The 27,895-nt window shown below is 39.5% G+C and overlaps 1 protein-coding gene across 3 annotated transcripts in view; it reads right to left on the bottom strand.

Moving 5' to 3' along the window:
- Window positions 1-27,895, bottom strand: part of LOC121373518 (kielin/chordin-like protein) — a 94,750-nt gene that overhangs the window by 33,774 nt on the left and 33,081 nt on the right. For 2 of the 3 annotated variants that reach the window (XM_041500191.1, XM_041500192.1), the window contains exons 2-6: window positions 27,299-27,352; window positions 19,466-19,756; window positions 13,364-13,453; window positions 7,919-8,014; window positions 7,179-7,265 (exon numbers count right to left, since the gene is read on the bottom strand). In XM_041500191.1, the coding sequence (XP_041356125.1) occupies window positions 7,179-7,265; window positions 7,919-8,014; window positions 13,364-13,453; window positions 19,466-19,756; window positions 27,299-27,352 (618 nt within the window). The remainder of the gene's footprint in view (window positions 1-7,178; window positions 7,266-7,918; window positions 8,015-13,363; window positions 13,454-19,465; window positions 19,757-27,298; window positions 27,353-27,895) is intronic. The other variant, XM_041500193.1, reaches the window with a different exon arrangement.

The raw sequence follows: 27,895 nt of genomic DNA, 5'->3' as shown, positions 1-27,895 counted from the left end.
TAAACCTAACCCGAGTACTCTGCCGTTCCAGATCTAGACGGACATTTGGATAGTTATGATCGCTCTCTCAGCCAAAGATAACTGTATAGTGCGCTAGGCTAAGTACTCTGCCGTTCGAGAGCTTGACATACATTTGGACGGTTATGATCACTCTCTTCCCTCAGAGATAACTGTATAGCTAGACCAGTACTCTGCTGTTCGAGAACTAGACGGATATTTGGACGGTTATGATCGCTCTCTCAGCCAGAGATAACCGTAGAGCTAGACATACATTTGGACGGTTATGGTCGCTCTCTCAGCCAGAGATAACCGTAGAGCTAGACATACATTTGGACGGTTATGGTCGCTCTCTCAGCCAGAGATAACCGTAGAGCTAGACATACATTTGGACGGTTATGGTCACTCTCTGCCCTCAGAGATAACTGTAGAGCTAGACCGAGCACTCTGCCATTCGAGAGCTACACGGACATCTGGACGGTTATGATCTCTCTCTCAGTCAGAGATAACTGTATAGGTAGCCCGAGCACTCTGCCATTCGAGAGCTACACGGACATCTGGACGGTTATGGTCGCTCTCTCAGTCAGAGATAACTGTATAGCTAGCCCGAGTACTCTGCCGTTCGAGAGCTAGGCGGACATTTGGACGGTTATGACGGCTCTCTGCCTTCAGAGATAACTGTAGAGCTAGACCGAGCACTCTGCCATTCGAGAGCTAGACGGACATCTGGACGGTTATGATCGCTCTCTCAGTCAGAGATAACTGTATAGCTAGCCCGAGTACTCTGCCATTCGAGAGCTAGACGGACATTTGGACGGTTATGACGGCTCTCTGCCATCAGAGATAACTGTAGAGCTAGTCCGAGTACTCTGCCGTTCGAGAGCTACACGGACATCTGGACGGTTATGATGGCTCTCTGCCTTCAGAGATAACTGTATAGCTAGCCTGAATACTCTGCCATTCGAGAGCTACACGGACATCTGGACGGTTATGGTCGCTCTCTCTCAGCCAGAGATAACTGTAGAGCTAGACCGAGTACTCTGCCATTCGAGAGCTACACGGACATCTGGACGGTTATGGTCGCTCTCTCTCTCAGTCAGAGATAACTGTAGAGCTAGACCGAGTACTCTGCCATTCGAGAGCTACACGGACATTTGGACGGTTATGGTCGCTCTCTCAGCCAGAGATAACTGTATAGCTAGACCGAGTACTCTGCCATTCGAGAACTAGACGGACATTTGGACGGTTATGGTCGCTCTCTCAGCCAGAGATAACTGTAGAGCTAGACCGAGTACTCTGCCATTCGAGAGCTACACGGACATCTGGACGGTTATGGTCGCTCTCTCAGTCAGAGATAACTGTATAGGTAGCCCGAGTACTCTGCCATTCGAGAACTAGACGGACATTTGGACGGTTATGGTCGCTCTCTCTCAGCCAGAGATAACTGTAGAGCTAGACCGAGTACTCTGCCATTCGAGAGCTACACGGACATTTGGACGGTTATGGTCGCTCTCTCAGCCAGAGATAACTGTAGAGCTAGACCGAGTACTCTGCCATTCGAGAGCTACACGGACATCTGGACGGTTATGGTCGCTCTCTCAGTCAGAGATAACTGTATAGGTAGCCCGAGTACTCTGCCATTCGAGAACTAGACGGACATTTGGACGGTTATGATCGCTCTCTCAGCCAGAGATAACTGTATAGGTAGCCCGAGTACTCTGCCATTCGAGGGCTAGACGGACATTTGGACGGTTATGATCGCTCTCTCAGCCAGAGATAACTGTAGAGCTAGACCGAGTACTCTGCCATTCGAGGGCTAGAGGAACATTTGGACGGTTATGATCGCTCTCTCAGCCAGAGATAACTGTATAGGGAAAATACGGAATTGCTGCTTACCACCGGGTAGGCAAAGATTCCCGCTCTAATACAACAATAACCCTGTGTTTGACGCCTAATACCATTGCATTGATAATTTTCGAGTTCGCCGATCACAATTATTTCACATATTAACCAATATTATAATGTGAAGAGTTCAGGCGCAAAACGCGATTTAAACCATTTTCTTTTTAGTTTTTAGTTAAAGCCATTATTGTATGTCAGTAAGGGCTAATCGCAGGCCCGCTGTTTTGCTGCAAAACGTGATTGATCCTTATGAAATTGTATTGGGTAAATCCCGGTTGTTGTTTTTTCAAAACGCGATATACGCCAATTTAAAAAATCACTTTTACTGAAAATGAAAAATGGATATATCGGGTTTTGCGCCTAAACTCTTCATGTATACACAGACTACAGGAAGAAACCCGACAGCACCCCCTTTCAGGTCAGGTCAGGTCATAGGTTTTAACGTGCACATACAGAACAAGTTGTTATAGAATACGCCTGTCATGTGCGCAGGTATGGACTTTCGCCGCCTCCTCCGTCCAGGACAGGAAAGTATTTGGTTTGGGTGGGAGATAGGGTTGATGTTGGTGCTCTTGAAGTTGGAAATGTCACGTAGGATTAAAGCCAATTAGAAACTGTTTCATATTTTCTTTTCCGTCCAGAACAGGAACACCCCCTTCCAAGAATTACCCGGTTAAATACGTAGGTCCTGCTGACGGGTTTCTTTCTTAGATATGGTCTGTAAATCATACCTCTTCGTTTGCAGCGACACTTGCGGCATCCGGTGGACATGTCTTTGTAGAATTCCACGCCGTGTCTGCAGATCTCGGGACAAGTCGCTGGAGGGCACGCTGTGAGGACGAAACAAAACACAGAAATTATAACGTGCTGAAATTCCTCCACGTCAGTTTGAGCACCGTTAATGTATGTTGATGGTGCGCCTCTTTTTAGATGAAATACAAGCAACGCATTGATTGATGGTTGTTTGTTGATTTTAAAAAAACAAATTGGGGGGGGGGGTTATTGTTGTTGGATTTAAAAAAATAAATTATTATTGGGAGATGGGGGTATTGTTTGGGGGGGGGGGGTATTGTTTTTTGTGTGTGGGTGTATTTATTCATACCATTCGTTTTGTTTTTATTTTGATTGGTTTTGTTTGTTTGTTTGTTTGTTTGTTTGTTTTTAACAAAGGCTTATTAAAGGGACATTCCTGAGTTTGCTGCAATTTTTAAGATGTTATCGACTAACAGAGACTTTTAAACAATTGTAATTACATATCAAATATATTTTTCTGCATAAAATATTAGTGGCTGTATATTAAACGTGTTTCTGATCGTTCTAATATTTGTACTAATATTTGTATTTTATTTCCAAAAATATCTCTTTTTTCATACGTATGAAATTATTTGAAGACAAAATCTAGTTTGGGCTTCATACAAATATTAAGACGACCAGAAACACATTGAATATACCGACACTGATATTCTAAACAAAAAAATATGTAAGTTTAATCGTATAAATATTTTATTAGTCGGGAAAACTGGGGCGGATCCAGCTTTTCTGATGCCTTTTCATAATGTTATGGTGCCCTTTTTGTCTTGGACCCCCCCCCCCCCCCCCGGTCCAAGACAAAAAGGGCACTATAACATTATGAAAAGGCACTACTGAAAAATTACACACGGTTCACATGGACCATAATATAATAGTGCTACAACAGGGACGCTAGCAGACGTATTCTACAGTGTTCTATACACTGACAGAATAAATAAATTTGTAAATAAACCTAAATAAAATGGGGCACTTCTCAAATTTGAGGGGGGGTGTGTGTGTGTCTGGACACCTTGGACACCCCCCCCCCCCTCTAGATCCGCCCCAGGAAAATGTTACAATGCAACAAAGTCAGGAATGTCCCTTTAATACACTGAGCAACAACAGAAATGCGCATATAACATTATTTTACTTTTATTTAATTTAATTATTCCACATTATTCACTTTGAATCCCATCAGATTGTATGTCTGTTCAAATTACCAATCTCTTGTGAACATGTAAGGCCCATGTATGGCATAGTGGTGTTTTCATAACACGACGCGACATAACATAACGTGACGTGACATAACGTGACGTAACATGATGTGACGTAACGCAACGCAACGCAACGTAACGTAACGTAACGTAACATAAATAACACATACACATACACTTAACATAAAACATACACATAAACATACACATACACATACACATACACATACACATACACATACATAACCTTGTCGTAACGTGTCGTAACGTCACGTACTGTACCGTACCATAAAATACATACAACACAGAACACAACACAACAACACAAAACAGTACATACAACACAACAGAACACAACACAACACAACATAACATAACAACACAGAACAGAACAGACCAGCACAGAATACAGCACCGCACAAAAACACAGCACAGTGCAACACAACACAACACAACACAACACAGAACACAACACAGAACACAACACAACAACACAACATAAAATACAACACAACACAGAACACAACACAACACAACACAACAACACAGCACAACATAAAATACAAAACAACACAACACAACACACAACACACAACACAACACAACACAACACAACACAACACAACACAACACAACACATAACTACACTACACTACACTACACTACACTACACTACACTACACTACACTACACTACACTACATTACACTACACTACAATACACCACAACACAACACAACACAACACAAAATAGAACAGAACAGAACATAAGCTATGATATTTACGTTTGCAGTCGCACACCGTACACCCAGAAGTTGGATCAGGGAAGTGCTCTGTTCCGACTGGGCAGGAGTTCGGGCACTCGGCGGCCTTGCATTCTGAAAACGAAAGAAATGTTTTATTTAACGACGCGCTCAACACATTTTATTTACGGTTATATGGCGTCAGACATATGGTTAAGGACCACACAGATATTGAGAGAGGAAACCCGCTGTCGCCACTTCATGGGTTACTCTTTTCGATTAGCAGCAAGGGATCTTTTATATGCGCCATCCCATAGACAGGGTAGTACATACCACGGCCTTTGATATAACAGTCGTGGTGCACTGGCTGGAACGAGAAATTGCCCAATGGGCCCACCGACGGGGATCGATCCCAGACCGACCGCGCATCGAGTGGGCTACGTTGTGCCCCTTCTGAAAACGAGTATCATATTATACAAGTACACCAACATAGGACATGCATGTATTTAAAGCGACAAACACTCATTTTTAAACACTTTAATGTATGTTTCACCATTACAGCAGTTTTTGATAACTGAAATTAGATATTACTTAGATTTTGTTGTTCAGATTATCGATTTCCGAACATCTGAAGTGGCCACCGTGTGTTGTTTTGATTTTTTAAATCAAGAAATGCATTTTTCATATTTTTAAAAACGCACGTACTTCTAAGAAGTTTTTTTTAATTATTATTATTATTTTAATTTGTTATTCCTTTCTCTCCTTTGAATTCCATCCCATTTCTTCCCGATCTGGCAACTCCTCCTATATTTCAACTTCCTTCGCTGTCCATCTCCACATCCCAGTCCTTGTTTCTCAAACCGCGACAGGTGCTTGTCTCTTGTGGCTATCTGTGCCACACACCTGCCATTCCCCATCAGCTTTTAGCTGTGGGCTTAGTCTGACCACTTCGTGGAATGTTCAGTAGTTACTTCTGGCATTGTTAAGAGACACTTGTAACCATCTACTATGCACCCCTACTACCAGCGGTCAGACAAGCTCTGTTAGCAGCAGAGGACGAGGATGCCAGGTGGGTGCAGGGAGATACACAGAGACTGCACCCGTGGAGGAAGTTGAGAAAGTAAAGTAAAGTTTGTTTTATTTAAACGACGCCACTAGAGCACATTGATTTTTCATCTTATCATCGGCTATTGGACGTCAAACCTACCAGCCAGTAGACCGATGGCCTAACCACGACGCCACCGAGGCCGGTGTGTTATAGAGAAGGGCTACAGTCTATTTTTAAAGACGGTATTTCCCAATTTAACGTCACAGACTCTTGTTTGTTTCACTCTATTACAACTTTAGCCAGGTATGTTACAGGTCTGTAGATAAACCAAACTTGGTTCACAGGGTTAAAACTACGGTCTGCGACTTAAATGATGTAGGTTATCGGCTTTATCCTGTGACGCTAAGAACGGGGAACTCTGTGAACCTGGCATGGACAGGATAAAGCCTATGCTATTAATTGTGGTCTTTACGAGTAGGCCTACTCAAGCACGGGCCGAGTCCAACCAGATTCAAGTCCGTTCAGGGGACTCGAGTACCCGTGCAAGGAAGAGCATGCACTCCATGGGCGTCGATCGGTGGGGGACAGGAAGGACGCGTCCCTCTCACTTTTCAACGCCGGGGGATAATCTATATAAGTGCCACCCCCCCCCCCCCCCCACTTTTTCGTTTAGCAAAAAAGCAACAACAACAACAACACTAACAAAAACAACAACAGCAACAACAACGATTTTTTTTTTTTTTAAAGTTTAACTACTAAAGTGTACCTTTATGACTTTCATTGACATTCCTCTCTCTCTCTCTCTCTCTCTCTCTCTCTCTCTCTCTCTCTCTCTCTCTCTCTCTCTCTCTCTCTCTCTCTCTCTCTCTCTCTCTCTCTCTCTCTCTCTCTCTCTCTCCTGCACGCACGCACACACGCACGCACACACACACACTAACACTAACACGTCCCCACCCCCCACACCCCCCCCACACACACACTTTTAAAGCCGTATTGACGCCTATGATGCACTCTCATTTAACCGGCCTCAGTGGCGTCGTGGTTAGGCCATCGGTCTACAAGTTTGACCCTTAAGTAACCGAGTCCAACATTTTGGATTCATGGAGGCCCTACTATTAATCTTATTGTGTTTTTATTCTGCAGGTGAACCTATTTGGTTTTTCCCATTCCAACCAATACTCCACAACTGGTATGGCATATATTGTCATGTCTGGGAAAGTGCATATATAACAGATCCCTTACTGCCAATGGGAAAATGTATATTTAATAAATTAATATACTCTAGTGATGTCGTAAATAAAACCAACTTTACATAACTTTTTTTTAAATTTCGACCCGTCATTTTAGCCTAAATACGACTCTTGACTTTCAAGGCAAGTTAAAGTATGCTTTTACAGGCAATATGTCGTGTTGAAACGTGGTCGTTCAACTGCCTTTAAAAGTTAATTATTTTCAAGACTCCCAAGTCCAGGCCAGGCGTACTTACGTTTACACTGACACACTTTACACCCAGCCTTCGTGGAGTATTGGATTCCGTTCGGACAGCCATCCGGACATACGGCAGGTCCGCACACTGAGGAGAGAAAATGAAAGGAAAGAAATGTTGTTCAGGGGCTGCATAATGGGGTGGGTAGGTGTGAGCTATTTTTCCTACAACTGTTTCTTGTTATTATGCTTATTAGGTTGGAAACGCTGGGTGTCCCACGAGACATCATCAACTGGTTCGGTCCTTCTTGACGAGTGTGCAGGAATCATTTTAGCAGTGTGTGTGTGTGTGTGGGGGGGGGGGGGGGGGTATAGACTGTGACGAGTGAAGTTTATAAAGGGGTCCAGTCCTGTCCCCCACAAACATATATAGCAAACTAAAAACATTAGATTGAGCAGGAAGTGAGTTCGATCCCCGCCTCCCCCCCCCCCCCCCCAACCTGCACACGATCTGCTCCTTGATTAATAACACTGTTTGCGGAAGGTGCCAAACATAGTCACTTTAAATAGCAACCTCCAATTTTTAAATATGATGAGCAGCACGAGTTGAAGTTGTGGTGGACGCAGTGCCGGATTTCTAAGGCACAAACGGGGCAGTTGCCCCGCGCCCCTCTGCCAGAGGGGCCCCACTGACTAAGGACTTCCTTTATACATTTTTTTTAATAATTATAACATTAGTCCCTGCCCCGGGACCCACAAGGTCTAAATTCGGCCCTGGGTGGACGCCATTTTAAAACTTACATTTACAGCGGCATTCTTCACAGCCAGTTACTGGATCAACGAAATACTCGACTCCGTTTAGCGAACACTTCGGACACATCGGCGGCCGACAGTCAACTGTAAAATAGACATACGTTTATGACACCACCACCATCGCCATTACCATCGCCATCATCAACTTCTTCATCATCATCATTACTATCATCATCATCATCATCATCATTACTATCATCATCATCACATCATCATCACCTTCACCACATCATCATCATCATAATCATCATTACTATCATCATCACCACATCATCATCATCATAATCATCATTACTATCATCATCATCACATCATCATCATCATAATCATCATTACTATCATCATCACCACAAAATCATCATCATCATCATCACCACATCATCAACATCATAATCATCATTACTATCATCATCACCACATCATCATCATCATAATCATCATTACTATCATCATCACCACATCATCATCATCATAATCATCATTACTATCATCATCATCATAATCATCATTACTATCATCATCACCACATCATCATCATCATAATCATCATTACTATCATCATCACCACATCATCATCATCATAATCATCATTACTATCATCATCACCACATCATCATCATCATAATCATCATTACTATCATCATCACCACATCATCATCATCATAATCATCATTACTATCATCATCACCACATCATCATCATCATAATCATCATTACTATCATCATCATCATAATCATCATTACTATCATCATCACCACATCATCATCATCATAATCATCATTACTATCATCATCATCACATCATCATCATCATAATCATCATTACTATCATCATCATCACATCATCATCACCTTCACCACATCATCATCATTATCATTACTATCATCATCATCACATCATCATCACCTTCACCACATCATCATCTTCATCATAATCATCATTAATATCATCATCATCACATCATCACCTTCACCACATCATCATCATAATCATTACTATCATCATCATCATATCATCAACACCTTCACCACATCATCATCACCATCACATCATCATCATTATCATTACTATCATCATCATCACATCATCATCATCATTATCATTACTATCATCATCATCACATCATCATCACCTTCACCACATCATCATCATCATCACATCATCATCATTATCATTACTATCATCATCATCACATCATCATCATTATCATTACTATCATCATCATCACCTTCACCACATCATCATCACCATCACATCATCATCATCATCACATCATCATCACCTTCACCACATCATCATCATCATTACTATCATCATCAGCATCATCATTATCATTACTATCATCATCATCACATCATCATCACCTTCACCACATCATCATCACCATCACATCATCATCATTATCATTACTATCATCATCATCACATCATCATCACCATCACCACATCATCATCACCATCACATCATCATCATTACTATCATCATCATCACATCATCATCACCATCACCACATCATCATCACCATCACATCATCATCATTATCATTACTATCATCATCATCACACCATCATCACCATCACCACATCATCATCACCATCACATCATCATCATTACTATCATCATCATCACATCATCATCACCATCACCACATCATCATCACCATCACATCATCATCATTATCATTACTATCATCATCATCACATCATCATCACCATCACCACATCATCATCACCATCACATCATCATCATTACTATCATCATCACATCATCATCACCATCACCACATCATCATCACCATCACATCATCATCATTATCATTACTATCATCATCATCACATCATCATCACCTTCACCACATCATCATCATCATTATCACATCATCATCACCATCACCATAACCATCATCATCATCATCATCGTCACCACCACCACCATAACCATCATTACCATTATAATAATCATCATCATCATCGCCGCCACCATCATCATCGTCATTATCATTACCACCATCGTGTTCTTTTACCTTTCACCACTGCCAATCATCTTCATTCAACCTATGTTATTTATCGTCATCATTATTTTACCTTTCATCACTGCCAATCATCTTCATTCAGCCTATGTTATTTATCGTCATCATTATTTTACCTTTCACCACTGCCAATCATCTTCATTCAGCCTATGTTATTTATCGTCATCATTATTTTACCTTTCACCACTGCCAATCATCTTCATTCAGCCTATGTTATTTATCGTCATCATTATTTTACCTTTCACCACTGCCAATCATCTTCATTCAGCCTATGTTATTTATCGTCATCATTATTTTAGTTGACATATAAGTACATTTGTAGTAGTGATACAGTCTGATTAAAATTAGCTCTACTGGTCTAACAGTAGATCTAACAGCATTGCATGGCTAAACGACGACATCACCGAGGCCGATACCGGGCTGCGAACCCAGTACCTACCAGCCTTATGTCTGATGGCTAAACGACGGCATCACCGAAACCGGTTGGGATATTATGTTTGTGTAGGACTTGCATATATCCTGAAACAGAGCAGCATCAGCAAAGCGCGCTCTCCACTCTAGTAAGCTGCCATATACTCCAGTAGATCTAACAGCATTGCGTGGACCCCCATGCCCAGGTGACATTTCATCTATAAATAACAATTTAAAAATCTACCAATTACACTTCGCCTTTTATAACGTTATTCGGGAGCATACAAATTCTAAAAATATCGGTCGAGACTATTTATGCAATAGGCGAACTTGTTGGTCTATTTCAACATTGAAAAAAACAGGGGGGGTGGGGGGATGCAGTAATAAACTGGATTATATACTAGTATAAATAGATTTTATGGCTATACCATCACGGGTTGGGGTTTTTTCGTCTTGAAACGAATTTTATATAAAAATTTATATTGAAATTAGTTTCCAGCATACTTCGTAATTCACCCGAATTATTTCGTATACCTTCGGCATAATCCCGAACGTTTTCAAATTCTTTTCAAATCACTGGCATGATTTTGCAAGTAAGGTAGTGATTGATCGAATGAAAGGTCAACTGGACATGAGCTCCAATGGGCTGCTGTTAGATCCACATGTAATAGTGGAGCTAATTTTAATTAGGTTGGTAGTCATAATATTACAAACAGGTGTTTTATTTCACATCCTAAAAATGTCCACTTCCTGACATGGCATACTTTATTTGACTTCTTTATTGTGACCGTTTGCTGGCGGCCATGTTTTATGTGACTTCTTAATTATGTTCATTACATGTTTCTTAATGAGTAAAACGAGCTGTAAATGATTAAAATAGTTCTAGTGTTCACTGTAATTTTTCACAAAGAGTCGTAAAAACCAGTTACCTCCCTTGTGATTTATATTCACGTGTTTGACGGATAGTGCCGATAGACTGGTTTTAATTACGATTACATGCACCTGATACCAGTCTATGTTGGCTACACGTGTCCTGTTGTGACGGGATGGAACATGATGAAATGTTATCTACGTTACAGACTGTGATGTGACATGACTTGACTTATAACTTTAATTTACACACGTTCGCGTTAGCGTGAAGCTGTTCTTAGTGACATAAGTGTGTGAAGCGGTTCCGTGCTTCATACTAGCAACCGGCCTCGGTGGTGCCGTGGTTAAAGAGACATTCCTGAGTTTGCTCCATTGTAAGATGTTTCCGACTGATAAAATAGTTCTACGATTAAACTTACATATTAAATATATTTTCTTGTTTAGAATATCAGTGTCTGTATATTAAATGTGTTTCTGGTCGTCTTAATATTTCTAAGAAGCCCAAACTGGATTTTGTCTTAAAATAATTTCGTATGTACGAAAAAAAAATATTTTAGGAAATAAAATGAAATTTAACCTAGTACAAATATTAGAACGATCAGAAACACGTATAATATACAGCCACTAATATTTTATGCAGAAAAATATATTTGATATGTAATTACAATCATTAAAAAGTCTCTGTTAGTCGATAACATCTTAAAAATTGCAACAAACTCAGGAATGTCCCTTTAAGCCATCGGAAATGAGACTGGTAGGTACAGGGTTCCCAGCCCGGTATCGGCTCCCACCCAGAGCGAGATTTAACTAACCCACTGTCGTGGACAGACAGCCCAGATAGCTGAGGTGTATGTCCAGGATGCTGGAACCTTAATTGGATATAAGCACGAGAATAAGTTGAAATGAAAATCATACTTGCATGGACGTCAAAACTTATCGTGTTTAATTTGTATAATTCAAAGTGAATAAGATTTAATTAATATAGAGTAATATGAAAGTACTATGAAATAACACTTTCTTTGGGCTATTTCTCGTTCCAGCCAGTGCTCCACAACTGGTGTGACAAAGGACGTGGTATGTACTATCCTGTCTGTGGGATGATGCATATAAAAAATCCCTTACTGCTAATCGAAACGAGTAGCCCATGAAGTGGCGACAGCGGGTTTCATCTCTCAATATATGTGTGGTCCATAACCATATGTCTGACGCCATATAACCGTAAACAAAAATGTGTTGAGTGCTTCGTTAAATAAAGCATTTCCTTCCTTTCTTCCCACAAAAAAGGGTGGTACATACCGCCGCCATTGTTATACCAGTTGTGAAACACTGGTTGGAATGAGAAATAGCTCAATGGTAGGATAGAGCCAAGATGTGTTATAGTTTCTTATTGTGTAGTTTTTATTAGTGATTAAAAACCTTAGTTTTAATATAAGAACCAATACCAAGTTAAAGTTATACGTTAATCTCGCCATACCACAAAAGTATTTTACGATTACAAATACCACTACATTTTTAATAAGGTCGAATGACGTCACTATCAGCTATTAACGATAACTGTATGTAGCATTCCACTTCTTGGTTTTAAAATTAGGTGGCTAAATAGAGGATAATAAATGTTCCGTGTGACGTATATATAGACTGCGAATATAGCCAAACTATATCAAATATGGCGTTCGACAATATGAAATTTTAATATTAAAGGGACAGTCCTGAGTTTCCGATCAATAGAGCCTTTTCGATGACGTAACATACAAATTAAATACATATTCTTATTTAGAATGTCAGTGTCTGTATTTACAAGGTGTTTGTTGTTGTCACAATGCTTGTGGTAGCCCAAACCGGATTTTACCTCCCAATAATTTCGTATTTACTAAAAAATATATATATCACGAATTAAAGTAAAAAACTGAGTGCTACAAACATTAGTATACGACCGCAAACACATTCAATATACAGACACTGGTATTCTAAACAAAACAAAAAATGTATTTAGTATGAAATAGTAGTCGCCAACAAGGCTCTGTTATCGCAGACATCTTACATTGGCTGCAAACTCAGGACAGTTCCTTTAATGGTCTATTCTTTACATCGGAATCCTTCGTAATTGTTCGGAAGTACTTACGGTTACATCGGCATCCTTCGCAATTGTCCGGAAGCAGAAAATATTCCACTCCTACCATGCAGTCGTTCGGACAAGTTGGAGCTAAGCAGTCTAGTTACGAATTTAAATTAAAAAAACAAATTGTTGAGTGCTTTGAAATGTAAAATTTTATTTTATATATGACCATTTAATGTATAGATATACAGAAACCATAAAAGTGATATTTGGTGAAAAGTCATACTTCACTCTATTACAGTAAAAATCATATTCATATTTTTGTGAACAAGTTCATGCTTCCAGTTACCTCCCTTGTAAATTATTACAGTCTAATTATTGAGGTCAGTGTGGCTTTATCGCTTTTTTAGATTGGTGATTACCAATGCATCTGATATTTGAATTTTGGGGCGTAATTTAAACAAATGTATCTACAGAAATTAGATGACGGTAAAATATCCAAGATATTTGTTAATTTAAATGTCATTAAATAAAGGTTAATTTTGAAATTTATTTTTAACACTCCATGGTCAAGTACATTTACCATAAACGTCCCTCGAAACATTGCATAAATATATCATGCCGTCACGTGTTTTGGATGTCTTGAGATAATATAATTTATTTATTTGAATTTATTTGTTCTCTCTATCTTTCTTTATATACTTTCTTTGACTTTGCTTCTTTCTCTCTTGGCCTCTTTATCATTGTTTGTTTGTCTGTCTGTCTGTCTGTCTGTCTGTCTGTCTGTCTGTCTGTCTGTCTCTCTCTCTCTCTCTCTCTCTCTCTCTCTCTCTCTCTCTCTCTCTCTCTCTCTCTCTCTCTCTCTCTCTCTCTCTCTCTCTCTCTCTCTCTCTCTCTCATTTCCGTCATCGTATATTCAAAAAATATATATTATTATTGTTTCCGGACATTTTACAGTTTCTTTTGTTTAACGACACCACTAGAGTATATTGATTTATTAATCATCAGCAATTGGATGTCAAACATTTGGTAATTTTGATATTTAGTCTCAGAGAGGAAACCCGCTAAAAAAAATTGTAGTAACAAGGGATCTTTTATAAGCAGCATACACTAAACAGAATATCATATACTACGGACTTTGATATACCAGTCGTGGTGCACTGGCTGGAATGAGAAATCTCTCAATGGGCCCACTGAATGGATCGATCCAAGACCGACCGCGCGTCAAGCGAGCGCTTTACCACTGGACTACGCCTCGCGCCGATGTTTCAGGAAGCACGATTTACTTGTTTACAAATTATCCATTATGATTACGTGATCTACATAAAAAGCAGCTTTTACCACTAAAAGACACAACAAGACAACTGAATTAAACAACAGTACACCCACTCTTGTGTGTGCTATTTGAACACAATACCGTTACGCTCGTGTGGGTGGGGCAATAAATATGACAGGTGTTGTTTTAAGTAATCTTCACCTGTCAACAAAAATATAAGATGTGACGATTATGGATATACATATATATATCTATATATATATATATATATATATAGAGAGAGAGAGAGAGAGAGAGAGAGAGAGAGAGAGAGAGAGAGAGAGAGAGAGAGAGAGAGAGAGAGAGAGAGAGAGAGAGAGAGAGAGAGAGAGAGAGAGAGAGAGAGAGAGAGAGAGAGAGAGAGAGAGAGAGAGAGAGAGAGAGAGAGAGAGAGAGAGAGAGTGTGGAGCCGGCTGAGGCAGGCACCTGCGCCCGTGACAGGCGTGCGCCACAACAGCTTGTTCTGAATGTGGACATAACACCCTATGACCTAACCTGGATATATATAACCGGTCTCGGCGGTGTCGTGGTTAAGCCATCGGTCATAAGGCTGATAGGTACTGGGTTCGCAGCCCAGTACCGGGTCCCACCCAGAGCGAGATTTAACGACTCAATGGGTAGATGTAAGACCACTACACCCTCTTCTCTCTCACTAACCACTAACTACTAATAACTAACCCACTGTCCTGGTCAGACAGTCCATATAGCTGAAGAATGTGCCCAGGGCAGCGTGCTTGAACCTTAATTCGATATAAGCACGAACATAAGTTGAAAATGAAAAACGAAAAGAACATTTCGAGACAAAATAAACGTACATCTATATGTATACTCAACAACATTAATTAATTAAGGTCAGGTAGACATTTTATGCTAGTATGAGACTACCAACCGCCAGCACAAATTGGCTAGCTTTCTGCTCTCACGACTTCTACGACTGTCTAGTTGCTAGTCTGAGCGCTCTTAAAACTCGATTCCTTAGCGCACCCACCGTAAGTCGGGGGGGGGGGGGGGAGGGGAGAGATTACAACGCAACCATCGAGTGCGCGAACTTGGTCGCGACAGTTGAAGTCTGATCCTACCATTAGTCAGTTTTTGCTAGCGCTATGCTAGGATCAGACTACCATCTGTCACGACTGTTGCGTTGCAATTTTCCCGAACTCCCTACTTATGTTGGGGCGGGACGTAGCCCAGTGGTAAAGCGCTCGCTTGATGCGCGGTCGGTCTGAGATTGATCCCCGCCGGTGAGCCCACTGGGCTATTTTTCCTTCCAGACTAGTATATCAAAAATCGTGGTATGTCCTATCCAGTCTGTGGGATGTTGCATAATATAAAAGATCCCATGCTACTGATGAAAAAATATAGTGGGGTTCCTCTCTCAGACTATATGTTAGAATTACCAAATGTTTGACATCCAATAGCCGATGATTAATAAATCAATGCGTTCTAGTGTCGTTGACATAACAAACAAACTTTAATCAGTGCCCACGACTGGTATATTAGAGGGTGTGGTATGTACTGTCCTGTCTATGGTTAATTGCATATAAAACAAATGAAAATGTAGTGGGTTTTCTCTGATGACTATAATATGTCAGACTTGCCAAATGTTTGACATCCAATAGCCGATGATTAATTAATCAATGTGCTCTAGTGGTGTCGTTAAACAACAACAAAAAAAGGTTCATTCAGTTTGATTCAGGCGTGGCTTGGGGTTAAACAGTAATGGGGTTTTCTTTCTTTTTGACAGAACTGACACTTTTGTGACAGCAACAAATGTTGGATGTCGAATGATCATAGACAAAAGAAACGACAAAACAAAAACAAGAAAACTCCACAAAAACATAAGTTGTTTGTTTCTCTTTTGTTCTCTTAATATCGGTGGGGTTTTTTAGTGCACACATACCATTAACAATAGAATGCACGTCGTTTAATGTTTGTTAATATTTGTTTCAAAAGAAAAAGAAGAAAAAGAGCGAAAACCAACATGAATACCATTAGGGCGCATTAATATATAAAAAAAAATTGGTACCTGTGTGAAAAACGTCAGAACTGCTTAGGATCGACACCGGATATTGCTAAGTACACCGGATATTGCTACTGACGTAGTGACACATCTTGCTATCACTTCTAGAGAAAAATTCATTGCTAAATTTGTTTTCAGTTTATGACTTACTTATTAGGTCGCTGACTATTACTCATCTTTGCGACTGTGTAGAAAAATATTTTGTAAAAAATATATTACAAACACATAAACACACGGGTATCTATATATTAATTAATAATAATACAGATATACGCGAAGCCAAGTATTTATAAACGGGGTAGGGCGGTACAAAACGGGGCAGGGCGCAGCGCCCTTTTATTTATTGCTAGATAGAACACTGGTATAATATTATAATGGTAATAATTTAATAAATAGTTTAGTTTTTAGTGTGGGTGTGGTAGTCAATGTTTAACCATATCAGATAACGCTTTCTCGGATCTTAAACAGACATACCCTAGTTTTTAAACACTATGGCATAGTTGTGACTATTAGAGCCGTTTTTTGATAACTGAAATCACACTTTACTCAGATTTTATTCTTTAGATTATCCATTTCCGTACATTTGAAGTGTTTTTGTTCATCCTGGTGTTTTTAAATATCACAAAATGCATTTCTCACATTTTTAAAAACGCACGTGCGTCTGACAGTTATGAACTCGAGTTTTAGTCTATTTTAGAGGGTATTTCACCATTTCAAAGTCACAGACTCATGTTTCACTCTGTTGTAACTTTATCCAAATGTGTTACAGGTTTGTAGATTAATTAAACTTAGTGTTAATTTTCATGAGCTGAAACTAGGATCTGTCCCTTTAAGAGGTTTTAATGAGCTGAAACTAGGATCTGTCCCTTTAAGAGGTTTTCATGAGCTGAAACTACGGATCTGTCCCTTTAACTGGCTGACTCTTTGACGAATTGGTTTACCAAACAGGTCCATAATTGCTCAATCATCAGCCAAAAGCTGCGCACTTTGAAAACGGACCATGTATGTGCATGTTCATTGGATAAGAATAATACAAAAAAAACGTATCTCTTTACGGTCATTTACGGTGTATGTGTGTGTGTGCGTATGTCTGCGTATGTGTGCGTGCGTGTGTGTGTGTGTGTGTGTGTGTGTGTGTGTGTGTGTGGAGAGAGAGAGGTCTGTCACTGCTATAGCCTGGGGGTGGAAATCTGAAAGCCAGAACAGTCTGAACTTGTTAGGCGCTTCGGGGCCATGCTTTCCGAAAAACGTTTAAATTTCAGGGGTTCAAAGCATCTAGACAGACAGACAGACAGACAGACAGACGGATGCTTTATTAACGTCTCACAGTATGTACATCACACATATACAAAGTAAAAGAAATATAAAAGTACATAAGCCTGAACTTTTTACGTGGTTCGGGGGCATGCTTTCCGAGAAACGTTAGAGTTTCAGGGGTTAAAAGCATTTAGACAGACAGACAGACAGACAAACAGACAGACAGACAGGCAGATAGACAGACAGACAGGCAGATAAACAGACAGACAGAAAGACAGACAGATAGGCAGACAGACAGACAGACAGATAATTTATTAACGTTTCTCCTTATGTACATCATACATATACAAAATAAGACAAATATAAAAGTAAGTTTGTTTTCTTTAACGACACCACTAGAGCACATTGAATGGCTATTGGATGTCAAACGTTTGGTAATTTTGACATAGTTTAGTCATAGAGAGGAAACCAACTACATGTTTCCATTAGTAGAGAGGATAGCACATACCACGGCCCTTGATATACCAGTCATGGTGCACTGGCTGGAACGACGGGGATCGATCCGATCAAGCGAGCGCGTTACCACTGGGATACGCCCCACCCCAATAAACTAATAATGCACTACGCGTGTGTAGCATGATCCACTATCGTTTTTGCCCAAATTTAAAGGGACATACCCTAGTTTCAGCCCATGAAAATGCACACTAAGTTTGGTTAATCTACAAACCTGTAACGCATTTGGATAAAGTCACTATTGAGTAAAACATGAGTCTGTGACTTTGAAATGGTGAAATATCCTCTAAAAATAGACTAAAACTCGACTCCATAACTGTTACTTCTCAGACGCACGTGTGTTTTTAAAAATATGAGAAATGCATTTTGTGATATTAAAAACACCAGGATGACCAAAAACACTTCGAATGTACGGAAATGAATAATCTAAACAATAAAATCTAAGTAAAGTTTGATTTCAGTTATCAAAAACGGCTCTAATAGTAAAAATTATGCATTAGTGTTTAAAAACTAGGGTATGTCCCTTTAAGTATTTTCTCCAGGACCAGGGGTTCAGTTTCCCCTAATCCCTCGCTAATCCCCCCTAATTTCTCGCTCCAGCCAGTGCACCACGACTGTTATATCAAAGGCTGTGGTATGTTCTATCATGTCCGTGGTATGGTGCATATAAAAAAAATCCCTTGCTACTAAAGGAAAAATGTAGCGGGTTTCCTCTCTATGACTGTGTCAAAAGGACCATTTGTTTGACACCCAGTAACCGTTTCCTCTCTCAATATCTGTGTGGTCCTTAACCATATGTCTGACCTCATATAACAGTAAATAAAATGTGCTGAGTGCGTCGTTAAATAAAACATTTCTTTCCTGCCTTTGATTAATAAATCAATGTGCTGTAGTGTAAAACAAAGCAACAGACTCTATAAAGTGTCATTGTATGGTTGTTAATTAAAAAAAAAACAAAAAAAAAAAACAAACAAAAATACAAACGCAAAAATTACATATCATATACACACATATACACAACAACATCGACAACAACAACAACAACAACAACAACCTTACTCACCTTGTGGGGGCGGCCCATTTGGACCCTGGAAACCGGGCGGCGGCAGCGTAAGTGGTGGGTAGTCTATACCGGGAGGTGGCGGGTACGGCGGCAGCCCATCTGATCGTGGTGGGTGCGGATTCGGCGGCGGAATCTCTTGCCAGCCTGGCGGTGGAGGGTGTTGTGGATGCGGGGGCGGCAGGAGTGGGGGCGACTCGCCCACGCACCGACAATGCTGGCAGCCGGTTTCGTCATAGAACGTCTCCGTAGCGCTAAGACAGCCTGTTGGACATTGCGCCACAGGAGGGCAGTCTGTGTAGATGGTAATAATAAATTGAAAACAATTTACAGGAGCGTAAGAAGGGTGGTGGTGGTGGTGGTGGTGGTGGATGGGGGAGGAGGGTGGGGTAACATACGGCCGTCTAAAAGTGGACATCGATGTGTACAGGACAGGGGCGTAGCGTGAGCTGGAACTGGGGCGGGGGGTTCGAATATGAACCAAGTGGACCTTTTCTATTTTGTTTTTGCACCACCAGAAACTCCATATGTATAAACCTGTATGTTTTAGTTCTGAAGCGGACCATTTGCTTCAGCGGGAGGGGTGTGTGTGTGTGTGTGTGTGTGTGTGTGTGTGTGTGTGTGTGTGTGTGTGTGTGTGTGTGTGTGTGTGTGTGTTCGTCCAAATAATATTGTTTTCAATGGCGATTACTTTTTATACATTTATTCACATTCACTATTGTTTCTTTTTCGGGCAAACCCATAGGGAGCAGGGAGGGGCACAGACCCCCTTTTTTGATCATATGACCGTAAATAAAATGTGTTGAGTGCGTCATTAAATAAAACATTCCTTCCTTCCTTCCCTTTTTTGAGAACAAAAATTTACACTTTGTTAGTTTTATTCTATATCAGGAGGGGGGGGGGGCGAGATTTAGCTCAGTCGGTTAAGTGCTCGCGTGCTTGAGTGCTTGAGTCGCAGGATCGAACCACCTCGGTGGATCCATTCATTTGCATGCGGTTTTTTTCTCGTTTCAACCAGTGAACCACAAATGGACAAAGGCCGTGGTATGTGCTATCCTGCCTGTGGGAAAGTGCATATAAAAGATCCCTTGCTGCTAATCGAAAAAGTAGCCCATGAACTGGCGATAGAGGGTTTCCTCTCTCAATATATGTATGGTCCTTAACCATATGTCCGATGTCATATAACCGTCAATAAAATGTGTTGAGTGCGTCGTTAAATAAAACATTTCCTTCCTTCCAATAGCCGATGATTAATTAATCAATGTGCTCCAGTGGTGTCGTTAAACAAAACAAACTATATAAGGATGAAAAATCTGGCTTGTTCCCCCATTAAAGATTGAGCGCCCTTTCGTACTTCAGATATTGTTAATACGCAGGGTCGGATCCAATATTTTTGTTTGGGGGTGTTAAAGAAAAAAAACCACATGGACCAACTCATGTATTTTTGTTACCCCCACCCTCACCTCACCCACCCCACATCCCCCATCCCCCTCCCGAAAAAAGGCACTTGAATATATTCATGGGGGGTCCCCTGGTTCTCCCCCTGGAACCGTCTCTGCTGCGGGCCTGTTATGTCATATGTCTGTTGGTAGACAAAATGTGTAAGATTAATTTAAGCCGTGCTGTCATTTCAGAGAAAAACAATAACAGCTAAATGACACGAAATAAAACATTTTCCTCATAAAACAAACCCCAACTTATTGTTGGGATTGTTGCGTAAACGTAAAGCTATTAAACTTTTTTTTTTTTAAAGCAAGAAAAAAAAATGCGCAGTCGACGGGTACACTGTCACCTGTCACATCGTGTGAGATTTAAAGTGGAGGCGTAGCAAGCATTCTTACATCAGTATGACAGCTATGCGAGTTTCCGCTGTTGGACGTAGCGTTTAGGACGAAAACTCACTGAATGATGGCGTCCACGCCAGAACGGACGAAGAAAGATATTTAAAAACAAAACAAAAAACAACAAAAAAACAATTCATTCGTTCATTCGTTCGTTCATTCAATTCATTCATTCATTCATTCATTCATTCATTCATTCATTCATTCATTCAGTTTATTCGTTCATTCATTCATTCATTTATTTCGTTTGCTCGTTCATTTGTTCATTCATTCATTCGTTTTCATTCATTCATTCATTCATTCATTTATATACATAAAACACGTTTCAGTGGCTAAACAGTTAAGAATGTCCCTTTAATGTGCCAATGAATAAACTGTTGGTTTCAATTTACAAATATAAACGTAAATTGTAATAGTAAGATATAAATAATAACCGGTTACTGTTTTAAGAGCAGGATGGAGCCCATGTATTAAGACAGTAACCGGTTATTCTCTATACCTTGCTATTCTTAAAACAGTAATCGGTTGTTTTTATTTATCCTGCAATCCTACATAATACAATAAATAAATAAAATAAACTGATTTTATTTTACAGCTGTATCTCGTAATATGTAGGTCAGTGCGTATTGATACCCTTGTCGCCTAAAATATTTACTTATACACCAGCACAAAATAGTTCTTGTTCAAATATTATATTTTATAATACTAAATATATTGTTGTTACTAAAGTTATTTGTTATTATTGTTATATTATTATTCAACTGCATGTACGTAATATTCTGATGAAATGAAATAAGGGGCACATAGTATTTGAGACCAAATTTAATTCGCTACTATACAATACAGAGATATCGATATAATGTGGTATATATCTCATAGTCCATTCCTTGACGTGGTGAGGTAGCTTGCATGTCTCAATGACTCGGAGAACTATGCCAGCTGGAGCATCAGCTCCTGGTAGGGTCACCCAAGCTGGACTGGTCAAAGGGTAGAGACTAGACTAATATGGACGTCCAGTCCAGTCAGAGGACGTCAGTCAAGAAAGACAACTGTCTAGGAGAAGCGAACTCCAAAATCAAAACGGCTGGAGAGGCTCAGAATCCTAGTAAGGAAACTCTCTTAGGAGAAGGAAAACTCCAAACTCTAACCAAGTCCACTGAAGTCGGAGTACAGAAGCTATGCACACGCATTAGCGTGCAATCTGATTAAAATTAGGTATACTGGTCTACCAGTAGATCTAACAGCATTGCGTGGACTCCCATGTCCAGGGGACATTTCATCTATAAATAATAATTTAAATATCGACCAATTACACTTCGCCTTTTATAGCGTTATTCGGAAGCATACACATTCTAAAAATATCGGGCATGACTATTTATGCAATAGGCGAACTCGTTGGTCTATTTCAACATTACAAAACTGGGGGAAAAGTGCAGTAATAAACTCTGGATTGTATACTAGTATAAACAGATTTTATGGCTATACCATGACGGGGGGGGGGGGGGGGGGGGGGGAGGTTCGTCTTCAAACGAATTTTATATTAAATTTTATATTGAAATTAGTTTCCGGCATACCTCGTAATTCATCCGAATCATTTCGTATACCCTCGGCATAATCCCGAATGTTTTCAAATTCTTTTCAAATCACTGGCATGATTTTGCAAGTACCAGTGGAGCTAATTTTAATTAGATTGATTAGCGTGGTAACCGAAAGGAAATGTCTGTACATGCACCAAGCTCTATGATCATGAAACATATCGAAGTGTCGTCCCCATGGACCAAAGCCAGGTGGGTACGATGCCGGGCCTCCAGCCTCGAAGGGGACCACTCAAGCAGCTGGTGGCTCTGTCAGCTTTATACCCAGGGATAGACAAAGTAGTGCTTTTTTTTTTTGCTTTTTTTTATTTTTTTATTGTCCCCAGGTCATTTTGACGATGCCAGGGTTGGGGTGCCCTGATTCATCGCCTCACAGAATATGAATTAGATTATACACGCTAAATACTGGAAGTACATACACTTTGTGATAGTATGCTGATTATAGTAATAGTAATACTTATACAAATAATGTACATGGTGATATATTTAATATTAATGCATATGTACATGTAGATAGTAGTATTATAAATGACTAGTTAATAGAAATATATTTAAATAGTAGTGCTATTGGTCAACATGCAAAAACATCAAAGAAAACGATGAAGCTAGGATGAAACACTGGCCGAACGGAGCAACACTGGCTGTCGAGCTTTGGGGTTCCAAAGAAGACTTGACAGACAGCATTTTTTATGACCACAACCAGACTCCAAATCTAAAGCATGATCAACTATAGCTTGAACGCAGAAGAAGAAGAATGTGGTATGGAATGTCAATATTGTGGAATTGATTGCCAGTAACACAGTTAACTTCCTGATACAGTACCGGCCTCAGTGGCGTCGTGGTTAGGCCATCGGTCTACAGGCTGGTAGGTACTGGGTTCGGATCCCAGTCGAGACATGTGATTTTTATTCCAGATACCAACTCCAAACCCTGAGTGAGTGCTCCGCAAAGCTCAATGAGTAGGTGTAAACCACTTGCACCGACCAGTGATTCATAACTGGTTCAATAAAGGCCATGGCTTGTGCTATCCTGCCTGTGGGAAGCGCAAATAAAAGATCCTTTGCTGCATGTTGTAAAAGAGTAGCCTATGTGGCGACAGCGGGTTTCCTCTAAAAAAACCAGTGTTAGAATGACCATATGTTTAACGTCCAATAGCCGATAAGATAAAAAGAAATCAATGTGCTTTAGTGGCGTCGTTAAATAAAACAAACTTTACTTTTATTTGTCCTGATACAGTGGATCAGGGTTTTTGTGGAAGTTAATATTTACTGTTACTATTTATGTGTCATTTGTTTACATTGTAGGATCAAAGGTCAACATTCATTTGCCGATCATAAGTTTGATAAACAGTAGTTCTGTCTGGAAAAGCTATATTTTTGGTTAGTGACCGAAACTTTAGAAATTGATCTAGTGGTCATATCCTGCCGGTATATGTACAGTGATTCCAGGATAAAGTAATATTAATAGATAAGGAAACCTTTCGTGTTCGTAGTATTATTATGATGAATCTATGGCCATTTTGTGTATTTTGAAGAATAACACAATTAATTTAACAAAGTTGAAGGCAGTGATTAATAGTTATCCTAAGTTAGATTACGAAGAGCCATTTAAAGGAACATTCCTGAGTTTGCTGCAATTTTTAAGGTGTTATCGACTAACAGAGACATTTTAACGATTGTAATTACATATCAAATATATTTTTCTGCATAAAATAGTAGTGGCTGTATATTAAACGTGTTTATGGTTGTTCTAATATTTGTAATAGGTTAAATTTCATTTTATTTCCCAAAATCCAGTTCGGGCTTCTTACAAATATTAAGACGACCAGAAACATATTGAATATACAGACAATGATATTCTAAACAAGAAACTATATTTCATATTTAAGTTTACTGGTAGAAGTATTTTATTAGTCGGAAACATCTTACAATGCAGCAAACTCAGGAATGTCCCTTTAAGATATTAACATCTTGTTACCATGTAAATTCGCATACCAAGGGGAGCTAAAAAATACTCTACTTCGTCTAGTCTCAAGGGAGTGACGGGGGGGGGGGGGCGATAGTGATCGCTCCCCTTAAACAATAAGGTCTGCTGAAAATAATATGTTTCACAGCACATATTCTTATTAAGAAAAACAATCTGGATTTGTTTTACAGAACTGAAGTTAACAGCTACTTCTGAAGACATATTGGAAATACAAATTCACATTTATTTTTAATGTATAAATCTGAACGATAAAACCGTTATTCGCGATCAAGACCGTAGCTCTGCACAATACAGAGTCGAATGGGCATTTGGTTGAGTCCATAAATCTCTATCTAGTGCCTCTTATATACCTGGACACGAGGGAATTCTTTACCGGGCAATACATAACTTAGGGATAAAGACAAATTGAAGAGGCACTGACTTCAAAAACAGGAAGTTCTAATGTTGCCATATTTAAATAATTACTGCAGAGACATCTGGTGGACAGTTGTAAAATCAGATCTACTTATTGATCTTTGCCGATCTTTGCGAGACGTAGCCCAGTGGTAAAGCGCTCGCTTGATGTGCGGTCGGTTTAGGATCGATCCCCGTCGGTGGACCCATTGGGCTATTTCTCGTTCCAACCAGTACACCACGGCTGGTATATCACAAGGCCGTGGTATGTGCTATCCTGTCTGTGGGATTATGTATATAAAAGATTCCTTGCTACTAATGGGAAAATGTAGCGGGTTTCCTCTTTAAGACTACATGTATCTGTCTAAATTACCAAATGTTTCGCATCCAATAGCCGATGGTTAACAAATCAATCTGCTCTAGTGGTGTCGTTAAACAAAAAACAATTCATAACCTTACTTCTTAGAGGTACGTGCGTTCTTGAAATTGTGAAAAATGCATTTTGTGGCATTACGAACACAAGCAATGTCTGATTTCAGTTATCAAAAAGGGCTTTAATAGTGAAAAAAAATAAGAAAAAAATGTGTGTTTTTTAACCACACCACTAGAGCACATTGATTTAATAATCATCGGCTGTTGGATGTCAAACATATGGTAATTCTAACATATAGTCTTACCGAGGAAACCCGCTACATGTTTCCATAAGTAGCAAGGGATCTTTTATATGAAGCATCCCACATGTAGGGTATCACATACCACCGACTTTAATTTACCAGTTGTGGTGCACTGTCTGGAGCGTAGTGAACAACACGCTATGGTGTTTAAAAACTAGTCTTTGCCACTTTTTTATTGCGTTTGTACTGTTGGCTCCCATCATGTTTATGACTGATAGACGACTAGGCTGTTTTATTTTTATTTATATAAAAGGAATTTTTAACAAATTTAATTTTATTTCAAAATGAAGAAGTGACAGTTTGCATATATTATGCAAATATAATGGCAACGTTTTGCATGTAATTGTCACGTTTATATGATTCTTAGATAAATGTTTGGCTCCTCCCTGGCACGGTGGTAACATTTCCCCCTTCAGCTGAATTATAAATATATACTAGTTTGGAATTTCCGACAAACACCAAAACACACACACATACACGTACGCAGGCAGGCACGCACATACACACACACACACACACACACACACACACACACATATACACACACACATATATATACGCATGTATATATATATATATATATATATATATATATATATATATATATATATATATATATATATATATATATATAGCCAAAATTGTAAGGTCTGAGGAATGGTTATATGATAATAGTGAATTAATTGGGCAAACATTACAACCGGTAGTTCAGTATTACAGTAGGTTTTATGACCACCAATGATCTTGAAGGACGAATGGGGTCAGAAGTGAAATTTGATAGCTGACGTTTATTTTATCAGTAAATCGCAAATTCAAACAATAAAAATTACTAAAAATAAAACAATAACAACTGTATGATCAACAGAATGAAAACGATTGACAGAAATAATGTTCCACAGTGATTAATGGACATTCCTGGAAATTGTCAAAATCGAGAATGACACCTCTCGCACGTGTACGGGGCAACTGCGTGATACACGTGCAAACTATGGAATGTGTTTCGGTGTGTTGATAAACATACCTGAACGTTTTTTACTATGATGCCTGTGGTCAAAACATATGTTCGGTCTAATAGTTGATATCAACATTAATATTTCAGGTTCCCCTACAGATTCAATTTAATTGGTAAATAGTCTGAAACAATGGCTCTAAACTGTCCACAAGAAGAAGGTTTAAAAAATAAACAAGCAAACAAAAACAAAACAATTAAACACATGCACTTTTTTGCGTTAGGTAATTCGTGAACAGCATCTAATAGGAATTAATAGTATTCTAATGAAATTAACATTACATATCAGCACGTTTCTTAACATTACAACTCTGTTATGACGTAATACTAGTACCTACATGATTTTCCTGGCGGCGGTAGTCGATTTGGGTCGTACGGTTCTTGGCCCTGCCCTGAAAACAACAAAAATATATCTTATTACTTAAGTAAATAAAGGATAAGGCCACACGGCAATAATTAAAGGTAGAGACACACGACAAGGATTAAAGGTAGAGTCACACGACAATAATTAAAGGTAGGGTCACATGACAATAATTGAAGGTGTAGTCACGCGACAATAATTAAAGGTAGAGTCACAAGACAATAATTAAAGGTAGAGACACACCACACGGATTAAAGGTAGAGTCACACGACAATAATTAAAGGTAGAGTCACAAGACAATAATTAAAGGTAGAGACACACCACACGGATTAAAGGTAGAGTCACAAGACAATAATTAAAGGTAGAGTCACAAGACAATAATTAAAGGTAGAGACACACCACACGGATTAAAGGTAGAGTCACACGACAATAATTAAAGGTAGAGTCACAAGACAATAATTAAAGGTAGAGACACACCACACGGATTAAAGGTAGAGTCACAAGACACTAATTAAAGGTAGAGACACACCACACGGATTAAAGGTAGAGTCACAAGACAATAATTAAAGGTAGA

Source organism: Gigantopelta aegis, chromosome 5, assembly GCF_016097555.1.
Source record: "Gigantopelta aegis isolate Gae_Host chromosome 5, Gae_host_genome, whole genome shotgun sequence".
Classification (NCBI taxonomy): domain Eukaryota; kingdom Metazoa; phylum Mollusca; class Gastropoda; order Neomphalida; family Peltospiridae; genus Gigantopelta; species Gigantopelta aegis.
This window is presented reverse-complemented; position numbering and strand designations above follow the sequence as displayed.